Here is a 22,417-nt window from a genome sequence, read left to right as displayed (position 1 = left end):
ATGGGTTTTTTTTTAAAAAATTTTTTTTTTGGGTTTTACTTCTCCCCAGTAGAACGGTTTTTTTTGGTTTTAAAAATAAAATGTTTTGTTTCACATCCTTTACGAAGTAGAACCAAGGAAGATCTAATTACGGTACATACATGCAGACAGTAGTAACCAGATCTGCCTGTGCGCTTAAGCTTGACTTCCCCTATTTAATAGCTCTGATGTTAACATGGACGTATCATCAACATAACATCAGAAGTGTATTCCTGAAAGTTGGTGAATATAATGATAAGATTTAGATGTGGTCAAAAGCAAATGCTTTGAAAGTGATCATTTTCATGATTCTCCTATCAACTTATATTTGGATTTTTTTATTTACTTAGTAATCAGGCTAGACCTTTTCTGATTTTCTTGCTCATCTGTGAGACTCAGATAATAAGCTGTTATCCTTAAAGAGAATAAGATATTTCTTTTCACTGCTTCTGTTACCTCATAGCTTTCCTCGTCACCAGCAACACAGCCCACTGTCTTAATGAAAGGGTGACCAGGGTTGTCAACCCCAGTTTGGATGCACTGGTCAAGGGTCCAGTTGTTGGGAGTCAACTTGTCCCTCAGTTTAGCATAAACAGCTGGAGTGAGAGCCGCGGCCATGCAGTTGTTGTGTTTCCTCAGGTCAGGGAAGTCGGAACTGGAAGAGGAAGGAAGGAGGGAAGGAAGGAAGGAAGGAAGGAAGGAAGGAAGGAAGGAAGGAAGGAAGGAAGGAAGGAAGGAAGGAAGGAAGGAAGGAAGGAAGGAAGGAAGGAAGGAAGGAAGGAAGGAAGGAAGGAAGTTGTTAGTTGGTGTCTTTTAAATGCAAGAGCATGAGAACATCCCTCCACCCATCATCCATCCATCCATCCACCCATCATCCATCCATCCATCCATCCATCCATCCATCCATCCACCCATCATCCATCCATCCATCCATCCACCCATCATCCATCCATCCATCCATCCACCCATCATCCATCCATCCATCCATCCATCCATCCATCCATCATCCATCCATCCATCCATCCATCCATCCATCCATCCATCCATCCATCCATCCATCATCCATCCATCCATCCATCCATCCATCCATCCATCCATCATCCATCCATCCATCCATCCATCCATCCATCCATCCATCCATCCATCCATCCATCCATCATAGATCACAAGCTGATACCATTTGTTAGTTTCAACAGATATCTCATGTATAGCGACTCATGAAAACCATGAGGCAGTGATGAAGTGTGGCATTGTCTACATTTACAAAACCCAAATGCAATATGATCAAAAATAACTCGTAATGTTAGCCTTCCTGTGGTTTCTCTGGAGGGTTCAGTCTATGGGCGCCGTTTGTAAAGTTAAGCAGTCAAAAATTAGGAGCCATATTTATGATTATAAAGCGTGTTTTCAGAGAAAAATAAGGTGCCTATTTTTTCCCCAAGTCATTTTCATTCATTTATAAATATCTTACTTTATTGAATAAATATTTAGCTCCAAACTAAATTTTTAGTTTGCAAATCAAATATTTAGTTTGTTAAATATTTAGTTTGTTAAATTTGTTAAATATGTAGTTTGTTGAATAAATATTCAGATCTGGATTAAATATTAATTTAACAAACAAAGTATTTAGCTCAAAACTAAATATTTAGTTTGGAAATGAAATGTTTAGTTTGTCGAATGAATATTTAGCTCTAAACTAAATACGTAGTTTGGTAAATAAATATTTAGATCCAAATTAAATATTAATTTAACAAACTAAATATTTAGCTCAAAACTATTTAGTTTGCAAATTAAATATTCAGTTTGCTAAACAAATGTTTAGCTACAAACTAAATATTTGGTGTCTTAAATAAATATCATGTCCAAACTAAATATTTAGTTTGGAAATTAAATATTTAGTTTGTTAAATAAATATTTATATCAGTCAAAAATTACGAGCAATATTTATGGTTATTTAGCGTGTTTTCAGACAAAATTAAGGGAGATATGTTTTCATTCATTGATAAAAATCCTACTTTGTAACATAAATATTTGGTTTGGATTTAAATATTTAGTTTGCAAACTAAATATTTAGTTTGTTAAATAAATAACTTGTTACAAATTAGATATTTAGTTTGCAAATGAAATATTTAGTTGTTTTTTTTTTAAATCTAGCTCCAAACCAAATACTTTGTTTGTTAAATAAATAATTAATTTCAAATTAAATATTTAGTTTTTTAAAATAAATATTCAGCTCCAAACTAAATATTTAGTTTGCAAATTAAATAGTTAGTTTTTTTTAAATAAATATCTAACTCCAAACGAAATATTTAGTTTGTTAAGTAAATATTAAGATCCAAATTAAATATAAAGTTAACAAACTAAACATTTAGGTCAAACTATTTAGTTTGCAAATTAAATATTTAGTTTGCTAAATAAATGTTTAGCTACAAAATAAATATTTAGTGTCTTAAATAAATATCATGTCCAAACTAAATATTTAGTTTTCAAATTAAATATTTAGTTTGTTAAATAAAAATTTAGTGCCAAACTGAATATTTAATATGTTAAATAAATATTTATATCAGTCAAAAATTACGAGCAATATTTATGGTTATTTAGCGTGTTTTCAGACAAAATTAAGGGAGATATTTTTTCATTCATTTATAAAAATCCTACTTTGTAACATAAATATTTGGTTTGGATTTAAATATTTAGTTTGCAAACTAAATATTTAGTTTGTTAAATAAATAATTTGTTACAAATTAGATATTTAGTTTGCAAATGAAATATTTTGTTGTTGTTTTTTTTAAATCTAGCTCCAAACCAAATACTTTGTTTGTTAAATAAATAATTAATTTCAAATTAAATATTTAGTTTTTTAAAATAAATATTCAGCTCCAAACTAAATATTTAGTTTGCAAATTAAATAGTTAGTTTTTTTTAAATAAATATCTAACTCCAAACGAAATATTTAGTTTGTTAAGTAAATATTAAGATCCAAATTAAATATAAAGTTAACAAACTAAACATTTAGGTCAAACTATTTAGTTTGCAAATTAAATATTTAGTTTGCTAAATAAATGTTTAGCTACAAAATAAATATTTAGTGTCTTAAATAAATATCATGTCCAAACTAAATATTTAGTTTTCAAATTAAATATTTAGTTTGTTAAATAAAAATTTAGTGCCAAACTGAATATTTAATATGTTAAATAAATATTTATATCAGTCAAAAATTACGAGCAATATTTATGGTTATTTAGCGTGTTTTCAGACAAAATTAAGGGAGATATTTTTTCATTCATTTATAAAAATCCTACTTTGTAACATAAATATTTGGTTTGGATTTAAATATTTAGTTTGCAAACTAAATATTTAGTTTGTTAAATAAATAATTTGTTACAAATTAGATATTTAGTTTGCAAATGAAATATTTTGTTGTTGTTTTTTTTAAATCTAGCTCCAAACCAAATACTTTGTTTGTTAAATAAATAATTAGTTTCAAATTAAATATTTAGTTTTTTAAATAAATAATAGTTGTTGATCTCTTCATGGAGAGGAAAGTGTTTTTACTGTCTTATAGGGATTTTTTTTCTTCTGTCTGATAGGAATAAAAGTCGTTTTTTGTTGAACTGTTTTTTAATTGGCAAATTAAAGGAGCAGTTTGCCTGCCGTTGGCTCGATGTTATTGGCTCTATGATATTAGTGTGTTTCCTAAAACAATCTATTTTTAATCTAATACTGCAGGCAAGCACATGCTGCACATCAGTCACGGAGAAATCATTAATTTACACTTTAGCAGAAAGGCAGTTGTACAGCTGAAGCTTTACTCTTGTTTTCTAGACATTTCATTCTCATATCAGATTAACTGCAGAACATAACATGTGCAAAGCCCAGCATGTGCCTCACTCTGCACTGCTGTCACAGTGAGCTGCAGAACCTCTTGAAATATCGGCTTCCTGTTAAATCCAGAATAGAATTTAAAATCCTCCTTCTCACATATAAAGCCTTAAATGGTCAAGCTTCATCTGATATCAGAGATCTGATTGTTCCTTATGTTCCTAACAGAGCACTTCGCTCTCAATCTGCAGGTTCACTAGTGGTTTCTAGAATTTCTAAAAGTAGAATGGAAGGCAGATCTTTTAGTTATCAGGCTCCTCTCTAAAACTTTCCTTTTTGATAAAGCTTATAGTTAAGTTATCCTGAGCTATCTCTGTTGTTATGCTGCTATACTGCTAGAGAACATAGGGACCCATATTTCATCGTTCTGCTTCATTCTATCTCTATTCCCCCAAATTGATTGTTCAATCTGTAACACTAAGTTCCTTTTGCATCTTTGCTTATTTCCGTATCTCTGCTTCTGTCTCCTTGAACCCCAGTCGGCCTCCGCAGATGGCCGCTCACACCGAGCCTGGTTCTGCTGGAGGTTTCTTCCTGATTAAAGGGATTTTTTTCTCTCCACTGTCGCTACAAGCATGCTTAGTGTTAGGGATTGCATTGGAGTCAATGAGTCGATGCAATCAACAGGATTTCCTTAGATAGAAAACTTGATTTGACTGGATGATCTGGTGAACTGTAAAGAGCCTTGAGATGACATGTGTTGTGAATTGGCGCTATAGAAATAAACTAAAATGAACTGAATTGAATGGCACTTGTTCTGCATTCAAGGATGTTTTTGGAACTTTTCTTTAAGAAAATTGAGAGGAAAGTCTTCCTTAGTTGTTCAATAGCTCAGCATTAGTTGCAAGAGCTGTACATGATTTGTTAATTATCACTGAATTTATCCTGCTCATGGAGCAGGTGATTCTCTAAGGGTTCCTGACACAGTACAAAAAACTCTTTTGGTTTGAGGGTTGAAGTTTTTCTTCGATTTGTTGCCGAGTCCATCAGGAGACCAGGAAAGAGATAAAGTGCAGGGCAGGAGGATCTGATCCTTTTGGAGAAAGTGAGTGAGAGGTAACAGAGATGAAACATGAGAGTGTCACTGGTCACGCAGGCATTTGCCATTACGTCAGCCATAACCCCTGCACTCCTGTCAAACAGCCATTCGCTCTCACTGTCTGCAGATCCAATTCCTATGTTTGTCACTCTTGGATGAGCTAATAAAATGCTCATTTGTGTATTTTTTAGCTGAATTCATAACTGCTGGAGATGGGAAAACTTTCTGTGTTTTGATGTTTTCACTCACTCATCAAGGTCATTCAGTGTTACCGCCACAGCTGGGCCGAGATCAGCCCGTCTTACCTGGGAGGGTAGAGCTTTCTCTTTGTCTCTGCAGCCAGAGAGTTGTTCTCATTCAGGAACGCCCCCGTAGCCATCGTCCCTGCTCCCAAGCTTGCCAGCAGCACCGCAGTGTTGCGGCCGGAGATCAGACGCCTGAAGGAGCCTGACATCTTTCCTCCAGAAGATTACCTCAAGTATCGGTCAAAAGAACAAGAGCTAGAAATAAGGAGAAAAAACCTGAAGATTAATAAAGCGATCAGTTAATCATGTAAGATAAATTATCTAATCAGTTTTCTTGTTGGGGAATGATGTAAAGAAAACTAACCCACAACTATTACAAGACTGTGACTAAGTGACATAATTATGATTTTGGGCAAAAGTTTGATGGAAATTTTTGGCCTTTTAATGCAGAGTTGTAAATATGACCAGTTTATTTGTTTCTTTAGAAATCCAGATCCTTTAATTGTTTTGGAACCAAATTATTTAGCTTTAATATTCAGAATTGATTAGAATACTTTTAGACCCTTCAGTTAAATCAAGAGTCTAAAAACGTACCTGAGAGCGCGGCGGAGACCGTTTCTGTCAAAGTTCTGGTGTGAAGATGCGATTTTTTTGACTGCCTTTTTATCACTTGTTTTAACTTAAACATCGGATTGAATTAGCTTTCGTTTTGATCTAAGTAGTTAGAGATTTTTAGTTTTAGTTTATCCACATTTTGCTAAAATTGACCACGTCTTTTTTCAAAGAAAGAAATCAGATGTGCATTCAAGAAGCAAACCGCCTCATGGTTTTTGGGAAAATGTTGTTTTCTCCTCTCACTTCCACGTGCCAGCTGATTTTACCTTTCATCTGGTAATGGTAATAATTTCTTTCCCTTTTAGACCAGCTTTCTGCAGCCTGCTTTTACATTTTCATCACACTGTCAAAGCAAAGAAATGTAGTTTGCATTTATCCAGAAGTAAAATATTCTATTCAAGACCTGCACCGGAAGATTTGACCACTGTTTGGATCTCATACAGCTACAAACACATATATAACCCCCACAACCTTCATTCAGTACACAAACAGCAAACTAAACTGCATGCATGCACTTTTTGTGTTTAGTTGAACTGATTAGATTTTTAAGCAGTAAACAAAAATCAAATCCTTGCTGATAGTAACCCTAGCAAAAACAAAAGCAAATCTAGCAAATGTGTTTGCCTCTTAAAAAAAAATGACTCGACTGCATTTCTTTTTTGTGCACTGCTATTTTTTTATATAACAATACAACAATCAGTCAATCAATTGAAAACCTCTCTACAGAGGTTACAAACAAATGAAATTTCAACCAACAACTAATGCAAATCAGACCAATAAACTGACTAATAAAGAGAATTATAAAAAAAATCTAGGTAGAACTGAGGAAAAGTATTCAAAACTAGAAGAAAACTACTCAAAGACGTTAAAAACCTAAAGCAATAAATCATTCCCTGCAACCACAGGGCATGCAGATTTATAAGATTTGTTGGTTTTTTTCTGTTTATCATTCTACATTATTTAGTCTTCTGCTATGTTTAAATGTTTCTACAAACTAAACAGAAAATTAATTTTTTTTCCCACAAAATACATTTGAATGGCTCACATTTTGGAGCAGAACAATAGAGCTTTTGGGTTAAACTTTTTCTGTTTTTAAGGCGCCAAGCTTCATTTAACATCCTACAAATATTTTTTTATGTATTCTAAATGATCTAGTTCAATTTTTCTTTTTTTTTTCTGTGCTTATTTATTTTCTTAAGCAAATAAAATAAATAAATTGAACTTTATTGATCTCATAACGGAGAAATTTACCTCTGCATTTAACCCATCTACTTGGGGAGCAGTGTGCTGCCACTGTGCGGCGCCCGGGGAGCATTTGGGAGTTAAGGGTCTTGCTCAGAGACCCAGAGTGGCAGTCTGTGGGAGTGGGTTTGAAACTTACAACCTCAAGATTCCAAGCCCTATTCCCTAAACACTCTCAGGAAACAATACGACAATAAAGAGTCTGCAAATTCTCCATGTTTATGCATGGGTTTTCTCTGGGTACTCCAGTCTCCCTCACAGTTTATGAACTAATTACAGCATTTAGAATATCAAAGCTATTTGTTTAAGGTTTTTTTTATCACATTGATCCCAAACAAAGAACTGCAACATTACACTGATCCATTCTGCAGTCTTAAATCCAAATTCAGAGCAAATAATGACTTGATGAACCTGCAACACGAGGGCCGTAATGTTCTGCACCCCTCTGAAGTTTAAAAAATCCCAACTGATGCTTTTAGTTGTTTTTTATTGTTATGAACAGAATACATTCCATTTATTTCCAATCAGATTCAATATACTGAAGGTCAGAGAGTAGCCTGACTTTCAGATGGTGTCCAGGAGACTGTTTCCTAAAATAGAGGAGCGCCGTCAGGACAGGAATACCTCTGTTAATTCAGGTCAGAGCGGAAAAAAAGCCTTCAACATTTTACAGTCATATGACTTTCCTACAGAATTTTAAAATCTGGATGCAACTGTGTTTTAACTGTATAAAGAGGAGGCCAAATACTGTTTGGGTCAGTGGGAACATTATTATTTATAGATCAGTGGAGGGATGATTGCTGCCAGGATTCAGTGCCAGGACAAAAGCTCCTCCTGGCTCTAGAATATGGTATCATTCTTCACAGGTCGCTGTACAGAAGCTCATAAGGTCAATCCAATGTTATAGAGAGAGGAAAATTGAAAAATTAGGGAAATATTGTGGCATAATGTCCTGGAGGACATATTAAACTCGCTGCTAGACACCAGTGGTTCACAAATTAAAAGCATTTTATTTACCAGGTTAAGTGGATTGTGATCACATTCTGTCTTTAAGGGATTTTACTATAACTTTATATCAAATACAACTATTAGGCAGGCATGCATTCACTGATAAACTTGCTTCACAGGAAGTCTAGCTTAAAAAACACCAACATCAATAGCTACAGGAGGCTAAAGGAGATATTGAAAAGGAGGGTACAGTACCTGTTTGAAAGCTGCTGCCTTCTGACTGAAGGTTGCAGGAAAGTAGCTTTTGAGTGTCCGCTACTGTCGGCTCCACCCCCGCATGTGTGAGAATAAAAAAGTCAGGGCCAATCATAAGTGCAGAGGCATTTATAAACCAATGAAGGCAGAGATCTCTTATAGAGAGCCACGATTAACACCAATGCTCTCCACGAGTGTCCGATATCACCGTCTAGTTTGACCTTCACATTTACACATGATCTCTTCTGCTCTCCTTCAGTTATCACAAACTCAGAGCCAAAGAGCTGCAGCTAAAGAAAAATATACCAAGGGCTTGACAGAACCAAAACTCAGATACTGAAGATGTTTTGGTGCATTAGTTAGGAACTCATACTGTTTTACATTTATCGTACTTGTACAGTACGGAAGGCCAGCAGTGCAAATCCCAAGGCCAAATCTACCTCTCCAAATTATTGCCCTTTGACTTTTTTTGTTGCATTTAACGCTAATAAAGATGAACTTGTATTAAATAAAATTTTAAGTTGGAGTTATTTATACTCTTTACCAATAAAACTTTAAGAAGCGTGGCTTGTAGTTGCATTCAGCTCCATTTTGGTTGGTTTTTAGGTTGTTGAACCACCTTCCACATCAGTTATAGTTGCATGTATTTATGGGTGGGACGATCTCCCTGTGGAGGTTTCGTTTGTTGTCCCAACACCACTCACACCAGCCCAGCATCTGGACAAGGGCTGCCACACAATCCTCCCAGAGGAACCAGGATCCTGAGGAGCGGAACCAATGGCGTAACGACGCAACAATTGGCCCGTAAGCAACATTATCTGGGTGGGCCCCAGATGAAGTACTATTGATCTAGTATCAGGCGGGTTTAAGAGGAATTTTTCGCTCTATTACATCTGCAAAGAGACGACATAGTCCACAATTGCGTAGGGGGCCTACCAGGTGTCAGTGAAGGGGCCCCGAAGAGGTCGGGGTCCCCTAAGCAAATGCATACTCTGCTTACCGATAGTTACGCCATTGACCGAAACCCATCAGCAACAGAACGCCACCATCGATACTTCCATGTCAGATCGACTGCAGCTGCAAGGCTATTGGATTTATTTGGCGACTGTCCAACATGTAAGGAGTCAATTTTTCACAGCGGCCTAATGTGAGAAGCGTTGAGGAAAGCTGTGTTTTCCCTCACGGCAACATAATTGGTGCAATCTTGCCCTTAACCGTGACTCAGTTCGAGTACATCCAATTGTAAACTTTACATTATGCTTCTGGCTCCTTTCTCTTCACCTTTCGCAAGTGTTAGGTTTATTCCATGATGATGATAAAATTAATGTGTGTTTATGCAACATTGGTGCGAGGGGATGCTCCACTCCTGTCTCATGATTCTGTCAGGAGACCATCCTGCCTTGTCATTCTGATGGAGCATTCTGTCTTTATGAACTGATCAATTGTTCTGCCAGAACAATACTATGTTTGTAACCATGTGTCATGTTCTGTTAATAAACCGCTCTGCGGAGGAGGTCCGGTGGGAGACAGTGTGTTTGAGTCTGGGGTTCAACTGTCTCTGCTTCTGCAGAAATTGTATCCATTACTGTGTATTTCAGTTCTTCTTTTGCAAAAACCTACATTTTATGAACCCAACAGCAAGGTCAGCAGCATCATTACTATCCAGGGCATGAACGTGCTGAACCCAGAGAGATATCAGCTTTTCTTTTATGTTGAACTGGGTCTGTGTTACAGCAACTAATCAGAGCTCCAGCTCTGATGTTTGGATGATTTGTGCTACCCTGTTAAAGTGTTCATATCTATTCCTATCTCGCGGGATTCTTGTGATGTTTTAATGTGGATCCACTGTAGGAATCAAAGGACCGGGGCAGAGTTTAGGTGAACTAATGGTGTAAAATCTGATACATGTTGCGTTCTTTCTTTTTATAATTCTTCCCAATAGATGTTAGTCAATCATAAGAGCAGCTTGGAAATAATTGTGGACTAGGCTCTAAACTGCTGGATGTTTGACACTAGTTTGACAAGGGATTCATTTCCGCTGTTATGCTGATGATACTCAGCTATATCTGTCTATGAATCCAGATGAAGCTAACCCATTACATAGATTACAGGCATGTCTTGAAAACAGAAAAATGAATTATGTCTTTTTCTGAATGCAGATAAAACAGAAGTTATAGTCTTTGGACCAGAGTTGATTGCTTTATTCAATAGACTCATGGTCCACAAAGAGATGATACAAAATAACACGACACAAAAAATAAAATAAAATGTATCTTATAAGAGACTTGCATACCAATGTTTCCACAGAGCCGACTGGTATCTTAGGGCACTGAGAGAGGATGTGAAAACATTCAAATAAGACTGTTCAAATTGCTGCTCCAAGTACACATTAACAACCCCCCCTTTCAGGTATTACAGACTAACAAAGAAACAAAACGACCCCCATTCCAAAGGGGTGGACCCGTTAGTTTGTTCCAATTTGCATGTTTACTAAACCAAAATAAGGCTTTCTTTTGGTCCACTCTATAAAACCTATTTCTGACATTTTTAATTGAAAAGCTTGGGATGGGAAGTTAAACGTCTTCAAACCTGGAAACAAAGTCAGGGGATTGTTTATTTATTTATTTTTTTTGGGAATAAACTTGTATATCACATTTCTCACAAGTGCCTGGTATGTTCTGACTTGTGCGTTACAATACATCTCACTTGCACTTGTTTTTTTTAACAAGAATTCTCAATGACCTTGCAGGGACCAATTCTCTTTACTTTATACATGCTCCCAATCTGTAGAATTATTAGACAGCATGGGATTAATTTTCACTGTTATGCTGATGATACCCAGCTATATCTGTCTATAAATCCAGATGAAGCTAACCCATTACATAGATTACAGGCATGTCTTGAAGACATAAAAACCTGGATGACTCTTAACTTTCTGCTTCTGAATGCAGACAAAACAGAAGTTATAGTCTTTGGACCAGAGTCTCTGAAAAAGAAGCTCATTAGCCAGTCACTTCATTTGGATGGGATTAAACTGATTTCAGATAATAAAGTAAAAAATCTTGGTGTTATTTTTGATCAGGACCTGTCATTTAAATCCCATATCAAAGAGGTTTCTAGAATTTCCTTCTTTCATCTGAGGAACATTGCAAAAATTAGAAATATCCTGTCCAGGGGTGATGCTGAGAAACGAGTCCATGCATTTGTTACTTCAAGGCTGGACTATTGTAATTCTTTACTATCAGGAAGTCCACAAGCTGTGGTTAAAAGCCTTCAGCTGATCCAAAATGCTGCAGCCAGAGTTCTGATGAAAATGAAAAAGAGAGATCATATCTCTCCTATCCTGGCTTCTCTTCATTGGCTTCCTGTTAAATCAAGAATAGAATTTAAAATCCTCCTTCTCAGATATAAAGCCTTAAATGGCCAAGCTCCATCTTATATCAGAGATCTGATTGTTCCTTATGTTCCTAACAGAGCACTTCGCTCTCAATCTGCAGGTTTACTAGTGGTTCCTAGAATTTCTAAAAGTAGAATGGGAGGCAGATCTTTTAGTTATCAGGCTCCTCTCCTGTGGAACCAACTACCAGTTTTAGTCCGTGAGGCAGACACCCTGTCTACTTTTAAGGCTAGGCTTAAATCTTTTCTTTTTGATAAAAATCTTATAGTTAGAGTGGCTCAGGTTATCCTGAGCTACCTCTATAGTTATGCTGCTATAGGCTTAGACTGCTGGAGGACATAGGGACCCCCATTTCATCATTCTGCTTCATTTTATATCTATTCTCCCACTCTGCAGAATCTGTTAGTTCAATCTCTACTGTTCTGCTCTCTCTACTTTTCATATTAGCTTCACCTCATCTGTTCCTGTTTGGCTTTGACTCCATCCTGGAGAGAAATCAACACCTTTGTTTATAGATGCTGGAGATCGGCCTGTTTTTCACTGTAGTCCTGTTTCCCTGACTGTGACTGGCTGGATGCGCTCTCTTCATCCTCTGACATGGGAGCTGGCTTGGAGCCAGTCTCCTTGAACCCCAGTCTGCATCGGCAGATGGCCGCTAACGCTGAGCCTGGTTCTGCCACACTGAAAAAAACGATCAAGAAATTATTAAAAATTTCTTAAATTGAGCATATTTACCTTTAATTTGAGCAGGTAAATGAGATAGTTTGCCAATGGAATGAGTATTTTTGCTCTTAAAATAAGATAATTAGATAATATGCTCTTGAAATAAGAAAACGCAATTGTGTTTTCTTATTTTAAGTGTAAATTGTCTGAACACATAAAACAGACCCATCATACAGATACAGAAATTTTAATAGAATAGATGTACATTATTTGATTTTTTCTAAGCATTAAGCTCACTTAGCCGATTGCTCCCTCCTGTTTCCAAAAAGCAACGGCAAAAGTAAATAACCCAGTCCTTCTTTTCACTGTAGACAAGCCATGATCTGCTTATCTCTTCTCCATTTATCATTTGGATAAAATAAAACTGCATGAATCATGACAGCAGACAAGATAGAGGAGAGCAGGAGGCGGGGTTACCAATCTACTTGCTCTGGAGAGCAGAGTTTGCTGCTTTTAGATGTTATCGCCAAAGTCTCCTGTAGCAGAAAAAAGTCACTAGATTTGGCACTAGGGACGTTTTGAAATAAAAGCGTCTGAAAAGTCGCTAAATATGGCAACAAAATGCTAAATTGGCAACACCACTCTCTGCATTGATTGTTTTTAAATAGTTTGCTGCTGTCTGTTTGATCTTTCTGAACATGTGCAGCAAATGGACTGATCCAATATGGTGGACACTGAAGGCGGAGGGGGGGCTGAGACACACTTAATAGTGAAAGTGTTCTGATGGCATTTTACTGAAAGGATTTTATTAAAAACATAATTGATGTGCACTAATAAGGAATAGTTCTATTAACTACACATGTAAACAGAGTTCTTTGGGGCCCCCAGGAACTTGGGACAACTGCCTAGTATTGCCTTTTGGTAAATCCCCACGTGTCTCTCTGAACGTTGCATCAGATTTTATTCCCTAAATCATTTTCAATAAATTTTCCTCACCATTTGGTTTCTATACTGAAACAATTGCATTGGTGTAAAGATATAGTTTGAATTTTGGTAAAACAATAATGAGAAGTGTTGTGTTTATAACTGGGTGAAGCATAACCGCTGTATGGCGACCAAATGCAGTTTTAGAGGCTATGGCCAGCTTTGCATCTTTACAGTATATGTCTTCTGTACATCTTCTTTCATTATTTAAAAGCAGCGACATTCTTTGTCACTCTAAGTTTTATTTACAAGAGTGTAGAGTGTACATATATTATACACATTATAGAAAAAAAAGTATTTAACAGTTGAATCAAACAAGCATTGAACACTAATACAAACAAGTTACAGAATATTTCAGGCAAAAATAAATCTACTAAAAGAAAATACAATTGCATCTACAGAGATAAACTCATAATATACTTTATGTTTATGTTATAAATAACCGTAGAGTCTTGCAACAATCAAATGGCGCAAACATGTCAGTACAGTGATAAACTTACTATATACTGTCATTACTGTCAGAAAATGTTATCAAACAACAATATTTTCCTCCAGGTGCCGCTCAGGACAAGAATCATAAAAAAATGTTGATCAGAAAAATATGTACAAAATTCTTTGCTCACTAAAAGGGGATGCAGTGATTGTGAAGTTGGAAAAAAGATAAAAACTTTTTATCTACTAATAAGTATTTTTTCAAAAAGGAAAACATGCAATTTTTATCTCAAAAAAAGCAAAAAAAGAGAAACAAACAACTATTCAGCTTTATCAGATGTTCAAGATTAAAAATGAAATTCCAACTGATGCATCAGGTGATTATAAACAGTGTTAAAACAAATCTGGCCCAGCAGCCAGAAATCAGACGGCTCATTAAAAGCATCATACTGCTTATTAAAAGCTTGTAAAAACATTCCTTAAGAAAACTAATCTCCCCTTTTAGATAGCTATTAAATGGTTTATAGATATGTTAATAGATCTGTAAACACTTTTATTCTTAATGAGCCAAGATCATTTCAGTTACTGACCAGAAAACATACCAGTTTCCTTCCAAATAGTGAGCCTAAGCTGTTCAATTATAGATTTCTTCTAGCACTTCTTATTTTCAACATTTCCGACTAATTTACTGCCTTATAAGCAAAATAATAATTTTCAAACTTATTTTTGGCATGCCTAATAAACCATTATGGATGAGTGTTTACACATAAAAAAAAATAACATATATCTATAATTTATGTATTAGCAATCTTTAAGGGAAAAAGTTTTAGGCCTACGAAGGGCGAAAGCAGAAAGGGAGGTAGAGGGAGCGTGAAAAAGGTTACTGTGGTAACAGTGACATCATTGGAAGATTGTGCAACGGCAGTTTGCATTAAGGTGAGAGGAAACAATAACCTGACTCCGCCAGATGGATTTGCTCCGCATATCCATCTGGAAACCTTCCGTTGAAGTAATTTTGGGAAGGGGGGAAAATACTGGTTAGCCGATTGGCCTATGTTGGTGATAGACGGGCCAAATAAACCAATCAGATCAACGAAGCATATGACGTACTAACAGAGCGACGACGAAGAGGAGCCAATTGATAGATCAAACTCTTGCCGAAACCAGTCGGGAGAAGAGCAAAAACATCTTTTCCTCTGAGAAAAGCCTCCAGAGCAGTGTTTTGCTCTTCTTTCAGTGAAGAAATACTCTGTAATTCCGATAAAACTTGCTCGATAGCCACGCTAACGCTAGTTTCATCGGCTGAAGACGCCATGTTCTTTAGACTGAACGGTGGCGCTTCTCGTTGCGTCACACCTCAACCCGCCCTAAAGCCAACGCTGATTGGACGTTCGTTTGGTGAACGGCTCCAAATTTTCTTTAACGAAGAGTCTCCAGACTGATCTGCGAGTGAAACCTTGAAAGCTCGCGAAATCAGGATGGTCTCACGAGGCTAGGGAAACAAGGGTTTTAAGATAAAAAAAGGAACCACATTAAAAAAAGAACGTAAACTGTGAGAATTGTGTTCTTGGGCTTTGAATGAAAAACAGGAAAATTATGTGTGTTTTAATTTGTTTTTTTCTTTGCACAGTTTGTCTCTGTTTTTTCATTAGTTGCTGTTATAAGAGCTTTTAGTTGTGTCAACCTGCTGATAACACACCATAATTTCAAGGGGGTGAATTGTAGGCCCCAGATTGCTTAGTCATTTTGCATTTAGAAAGGAATGTTGCTCAGATTTCCTTTAGATCAGGGGGCTTCAACGTTTTCCAGGCGAAGGACTCCCAAACTGATGGGGACCCCTTAATAATATATATTGTATAAAATTGTGTTATTGTCACGGTCTTGGTTCTGTTATGTTTTCTTTTGAGTATTCAGTTTTACTTTGCTCCTTGTTTTCTAGTTTTATTGGTTTAATTCCTATTTTGTTGTGTTTTCTGAATATATTTGAGTTCTTAGGTTTTTATTTTTTGCCCTTTTGTGTTGGTCTTCTTTCTAGACTCCTCTCTTCACACCTGTTCCCAATCAGCTCGTTAATCCTCTCTTTGTTCAGTCTCCCATATATACTCTCCTTGTGTAGTTCCTCAGAGCTGGTTCCTCGTCTCTCGTTGCCTTTCCCTAACTCCACGTGCTCTTTTCCGCTGATGTCTCTATGGTTCTGATAACATTTTAAGTTTGATTTTTGGATTTCTGCCTCAGTTGTTTGTGATTATTCAAATCAATCTTCAAGAAACTCCCCTCCGCCTCCCTGCCTCTGCATGCCTCACATGCAGAGGCAGGGAGGCCTCTGCATGCCTCACACCCTGACAGTCACATCAAACTGGTCCTACAGTCACTCTATTGCAGATGGCTTAATGTAACTAAAGTAATTCTGATTCCTGGTTGATGGGACAGGTGTTGTGAATGAAACGGTGTCCAGCTTGAAAGAGCTCCTGTGCGTCGCTGAATGTGTGCATTAATGACTGAAAGACATCTTCTGCCTCCATTTATCTGTTTACTACAGTCTGTTGAATTCATGTTAATGTGGATTTAAAGACATTTCAATTAGTAGAATAAACTGCAGGGAGCAATATAAAAAAAAGTCTAATTGACCAAAACTTTCACGACCTCCATGCAGTACCTCCACGGACCACCTAGGGGTTGCAGACCCCCTGTTGAAGACCTCAGCTCTAGATCATTACAATCACAAATACAAAACAATAACACTAGTGTGCTCATTAAGGTAAACCTGATTATTTGATATAATTAGCAGGAATCCAAATGATGTAAAATATCTGAAGACATTTGTTTGGAAGATAAAAAAAACAATAAATGACCTCATTGAGTGATAGCAGCAATATTCCAGTACTATGGCCAGTGGGGTTTCTACACTATGACATGGAGGTATTTCTGTGATACCGAGTAATTACTAAATAAATACCTCATATAATTCATAGAATAAGGCACATTTTCTCCTGAGTTTCCCCTTCTACCCTTTTTACACCCCTGTACAACATAAAAACAAAAGACATGTAAACACGAGGGCTTGCTGTGGGAAATCAGCCTGGCGGGACTCGAGGTTCGATCTTCAGTGAGAGCTCATACAGGGTGTCTTCATCCATCACTAAGGTCTTATCCAGCAGGAACTGAGTTACCTGAAACGAAGAAAAAAAGTTTGTTTAAGTCATTTCTTTGTGCACAATTTTTAAAAAATGAGCTGACGGGCAAACCTTGGGTTGATGCTCTATTCTGTAAGGAGCTTGTTGGAACTGACGAATTTCCCGAATGATGTGAGAAATCTGTGGGAGCAAACAGAGCAGAGGTTAAGGAACCTTTGAGGATACTACCCAGTGGGGAAAGTTTTGACTCCATAAATAATCTTGACTAAAAAGAAGCAGTGCAAAGCTGTAGCAGTGCATGAAAGATGCTGCTCTTATTGTCTTCTGCCAACCTGTTACTTTTAGCCACTAGGGGCGCTAGACTTGTAAGATTTAGGCCGCTGCTGTCGCTAATGAAGCCGTCGCCTTTGGTGTTTTGGAATCTGCAAGCAGATCTCTTTGGAGCAGAAAAGTTGTCAAGTTCCTTATAAAGATAAATTCACACGTCTAGATTTAACCTTTTAATGAAATATGGAAAAAAAATCTGTAAAAACATCTTAATGAAATGCAACTTAATAAAATTAGAAATGCACTGTAGTCGACCAAAATCCCGGATGATTTTGAAATTCCCCACCCAGACATTTTTTTAGGTATGAAAAATAGGACATGTCCGGGGAAAAGAGGACGTCTGGTCACCCTACCATATCAACAATTTGATGCTTTAGTGAGTGAGTGCTTGTTGCTATGATGCGTCTTTGCTCAGCAGCTTTGCTCGCTGTAAATCAGCGCACAGCTCATCTAAATATTCATGATCATACCATAAAAGGAAGAAAACCTGTCGTTTCATTTTAGGGCTTTTACCCAGGCTGCATTAGAGCTCATAGAACAGCAAATATACCATTTTCAGCCCAACCAAATGTTACACACGGTATTCAGAGGCCTTAAGGACCAAATACCCTATAGAATCCTTTTATGACGCCTTTAAAAACCTCTTTTTCGGGAGTCCTGGCCAAGGGGCAGCAAAGTTACATATTAAACAGAGATACATTAAATTAAATAACAGGTACATAGAAAACATATCAAGTAAAACAATTACAGATAATCGAGGCTGCTTCAAATTCTTTCACATTCAAATTAAAAGCATTTAAGGATTTTATAAAAAATTCAAAACACTAGGAGCTGCGTAGCTAAAGTCTTTCTTTCCTAGTTCTGTGAGGGCAAAAGGAACACTGAGCAACAGCTGATTCATCGGATCTCAGGGCAAAAGAAGCCATGCCTTTCTGTGTAAGTGAGGTACAAATGTAAGAGAGCAGTAATCCATAGATCAAGGGTGTAACTTTGTGATAAAAGTTGATGGGGACGCTCTAAGGATAGAGCCTGATGGACCTACAGCTACTCAACCCAAAACTGAGCTCAAACATATTCATTAAATGCTTTCCTATTGTTGAAAACACAAGATAACCACAATACACTGATATTTATTCCTTTAGTGCTTTATTTATGAAGGGCAATATATCCTGCATCCCTATTATGGACACAACTTCAGTTCCATCCATTCATGCATGACTTCCCTTTAAGCTGCATCAGTGATTATCTTCCTTCACAAGCAGCGAAATCTCATTTAGAAATGTGTTCCATGTGTCATTAACAGCTACAGTTTATGTAACCTTATATTTCAAAAATCACTTATACACTGATTTTTATTATTTGTGCTTTAATTCGTGCAGGTTTCGTATATTTTAATCTTCAGTCTGTTTCCTGTGAGTCTAGTTGTCTCTGGGTTGCTGCACAGCTATTTCTGAGTCTTTCTGAACTACAAAAGACAAAAAAGATAAGTTGAATTTTATTATAGCATTGCATATTTTGTCTTGTAAACTTGGAGATATATTTTTTTGCATGTTGCATATCCCAGTAAATCTGTTTCCCATTTAAATCTGGAGCTGTCCCTAATTGTGTCTCTTCATTTTAATCTGTAGCTCTGAGTAATGGTCCTCTGAGAAGCCAAGCTTTTTTAACTTATATAAATGATAGTATCTGATGGACCTACAGACGCTTTCAATAGGGTTTATATTTTCCAAAAATGAGCTCAAACATATATTTATTGAATGCTTTCAAATGTAACTACTTTTAGCCTGTCTGACTGTTGTTTAAAACTGCAGTCATGGTATTGTTTTATCTGTTTAAATGCCACTAACTCGCTCCTTTTGCATAAAGATTGATGCTGCATATTCGGGGGAGCTCAGACTGCAGTAAATCGGTGCTCTGAGTCACATGACCCATTCAGTGACGCTCTGACCTGTTAAAGTTTTTTTTACAAGAGCAGCCCACACAGAGCTACAATGTACACCGAGGAAATGCTTTCTTATATATCTCAAATTCAGCTAATAATTGGGTCAAAGATAACAGAGTTTTGGGTTAATGTTAGATGTCATCTTCAGAGACACAGTAATCAAGCTGGGCTTTTACTTCCAGCAGACAGACTATATTTGATTTGTTTGTAAATCATAATCTAATTGAGAAATGCCAGCTGAGCAGCTTTATTGTGATGCCAAATAAAAAGAAGCAGAAACAGAAATTTCCTCTAGAGCAGAACTTATCAAAAAAGCTTCGTTATCTAAAAATGTATGGAGTGAATTTTGTTGCATTATTGTTGCGAACAAAGAAATTAAACTTCTTAATAAGAAACATTTCTGAGATTAACTTTGAGAGTAACGTTGTTGTTCTGTCAAAATTTTCTTTTTACATTTTGGTTCTTATTTTTTCAAATTTCATTAAAATGTTTAATAATTATTTCATATTATAATAATATTGAGATTTTCTATTATTTCATTTAAGTACAGATTGAGTTTTACAAATTTAATTATTTTCAAATTGCGTTTTTCACATCACATTCTCCTCGCTCCTGAACTGCATTCTTTTTAACTCGAGTTTTACAGATCTTCATCTGAAAAAAGAAATTTGAAAAAATGAAAATTTTAAATATGACATCTACAATTTATTTCTAAAATAAAGTAAAAAAAAAAAATAATAATAAAAATCATGAGAAAACAGCAGTTACTCCCAAAACCTTTTTTTTTAAAAGTAGAAATATTTCCGATATACTTTTCTAATTCCCTTTCTTAAAATTTCCATTCACAAAATGTGTTCTTTGCTTAAAGAAAATAATGGAATGAAATTCAATCTATAACCTTTTCTTTAAAAAAATAATGGTACAAAATTCACTCCATAAGATTCTGCAGCTTCAGTTTCTGTTGTCACTGTAGATCTTTAAGTGCTTGACAAAGTCTTAAACAGAATCTGTGCAGCTCAGTGCATTCATTATTAAACAAACTGAAAATGATCAGATTAAAAACATACTTCATGCTTTTCAGAATAATCCTAGATTTCTTTTTAATACAGTTGCCAAACTCACCCAGAGCCATAGCTCTGTTGAACCGTCCATTCCACCTGCTCTTAGCAGCAATGATTTTATGGGATTCTTTATAAATAAGATTGATCTTATTAAAAATAAGATCATAAGCACTCCTCTATCCGCGATTGTACCTGAGGTAGTCATGGAATCTGAACCGGGTTTAGACTGCTTTGATCCAGTTGAACTCTCTGAATTAGCAAAATTATTGTCTTCATCTAAGCCTTCAACTTGTATGTTAGATCCAGTTCCAACCAGGTTATTTAAGGAGGTATTCCCTTTGATCTCCTCCTCCATTTTAGATGTGATTAATCTATCTCTGTTACAGGGATATGTACCTAAAGCTTTTAAGATTGCTGTAATTAAACCTCTGCTTAAGAAACCGTCTCTTGACCCAGATGACTTGGTCAATTATAGACCTATATCCAATCTTCCATTCTTATCCAAAATTCTTGAGAAAGTAGTTGCCAAACAAGTTTGCGATCACTTCCACCATAATGAACTTTTTGAAGAGTTTCAGTCTGGCTTTAGAGCTCATCATAGCACTGAAACAGCTCTGGTGAAAGTCACTAATGATATTCTCATGGCCTCAGATAATGGACTTGTATCTGTGCTCGTCCTGTTGGATCTTAGTGCTGCATTTGATACAGTTGACCATAATATTCTTTTAGAAAGACTTGAATATTTTGTTGGAATTAAAGGAACAGCACTAGACTGGTTTAAATCTTATCTATCTGATCGAATTCAGTTTGTTCATGTTAATGATAGATCTTCAACACGCTCAAAGGTTACCTGTGGAGTACCACAGGGATCAGTGCTAGGACCAATTCTCTTTACTTTATACATGCTCCCAATTGGTAGAATTATTAGACAGCATGGGATTAATTTCCACTGTTATGCTGATGATACCCAGCTATATCTGTCTATAAATCCAGATGAAGCTAACCCATTACATAGATTACAGGCATGTCTTGAAGACATAAAAACCTGGATGACTCTTAACTTTCTGCTTCTGAATGCAGACAAAACAGAAGTTATAGTCTTTGGACCAGAGTCTCTGAAAAAGAAACTGATTAGCCAGTCACTTCATTTGGATGGGATTAAACTGATTTCAGATAATAAAGTAAAAAATCTTGGTGTTATTTTTGATCAGGACCTGTCATTTAAATCCCATATCAAAGAGCTTTCTAGAATTTCCTTCTTTCATCTGAGGAACATTGCAAAAATTAGAAATATCCTGTCCAGGGGTGATGCTGAGAAACTAGTCCATGCATTTGTTACTTCAAGGCTGGACTATTGTAATTCTTTACTATCAGGAAGTCCACAAACTGTAGTTAAAAGCCTTCAGCTGATCCAAAATGCTGCAGCCAGAGTTCTAATGAAAATTAAAAAGAGAGATCATATCTCGCCTATCCTGGCTTCTCTTCATTGGCTTCCTGTTAAATCAAGAATAGAATTTAAAATCCTCCTTCTCACATATAAAGCCTTAAATGGCCAAGCTCCATCTTATATCAGAGATCTGATTGTTCCTTATGTTCCTAACAGAGCACTTCGCTCTCAATCTGCAGGTTTACTAATGGTTCCTAGAATTTCTAAAAGTAGAATGGGAGGCAGATCTTTTAGTTATCAGGCTCCTCTCCTGTGGAACCAACTACCAGTTTTAGTCTGTGAGGCAGACACCCTGTCTACTTTTAAGGCTAGGCTTAAAACTTTCATTTTTGATAAAGCTTATAGTTAGGGTGGCTCAGGTTATCCTGAGCTATCTCTATAGTTATGCTGCTATAGGCTTAGACTTTTGGAGGACATAGGGACCCCCATTTCATCATTCTGCTTCATTCTCTCTCTGTTCTCCTATTCTGCAGAATCTGTTAGTTCAATCTCTAACCTTCTGCTCTCTCTGCTTTTCCTCAGAGTAGCTTTGCCTCGTCTGTTCCTGTTTGGCTGTGACGTCATCCTGGAAAAAAACATCAGCTGTGCTGCTTCTATCAACACCCTTGTTAATAGATGTTGGAGATCGGCCTGTTTTCCAGTGTGGTCCTGTTTCTCTGACCGTGACTGAGTGGATGTGCTCTCTTCGTCCTCTGGCATGGGAGCTGCCTTGGAGCTCGTCTGCCTGGCTGTGTGTTTCCTGGGCAGGGCCGCCTTTTACAGCTGCTTTTTGTATCTCTGCTTCTG

At 36.5% G+C, this 22,417-nt stretch overlaps 2 protein-coding genes across 2 annotated transcripts in view; both read right to left on the bottom strand.

Moving 5' to 3' along the window:
* Positions 1–462: 462 nt before the first annotated feature.
* LOC119778586 (creatine kinase S-type, mitochondrial-like) lies at positions 463–8,394 on the bottom strand (the record flags this gene model as incomplete). Its single annotated transcript, XM_038277899.1, has 3 exons — positions 8,245–8,394; positions 5,245–5,439; positions 463–673 (listed from the first exon to the last, which is right to left on the bottom strand). Coding segments are annotated over exons 2-3 (360 nt in total), but the record flags the coding sequence as incomplete, so codon positions are not given.
* Positions 8,395–16,352: 7,958 nt separating this feature from the next.
* The window catches only part of LOC119778585 (ras-specific guanine nucleotide-releasing factor 2-like), a 56,533-nt gene continuing 50,468 nt past the window's right edge, over positions 16,353–22,417 (bottom strand). Inside the window, exons 24-25 of the mRNA XM_038277898.1 lie at positions 16,966–17,034; positions 16,353–16,890 (exon numbers count right to left, since the gene is read on the bottom strand). Of these exons, the coding sequence (XP_038133826.1) occupies positions 16,795–16,890; positions 16,966–17,034 (165 nt within the window). The 3' untranslated portion in view covers positions 16,353–16,794. The remainder of the gene's footprint in view (positions 16,891–16,965; positions 17,035–22,417) is intronic.

Source organism: Cyprinodon tularosa, unplaced genomic scaffold (assembly GCF_016077235.1).
Source record: "Cyprinodon tularosa strain WSP-4 unplaced genomic scaffold, ASM1607723v1 ctg1351, whole genome shotgun sequence".
Lineage (NCBI taxonomy): Eukaryota > Metazoa > Chordata > Actinopteri > Cyprinodontiformes > Cyprinodontidae > Cyprinodon > Cyprinodon tularosa.
This window is presented reverse-complemented; position numbering and strand designations above follow the sequence as displayed.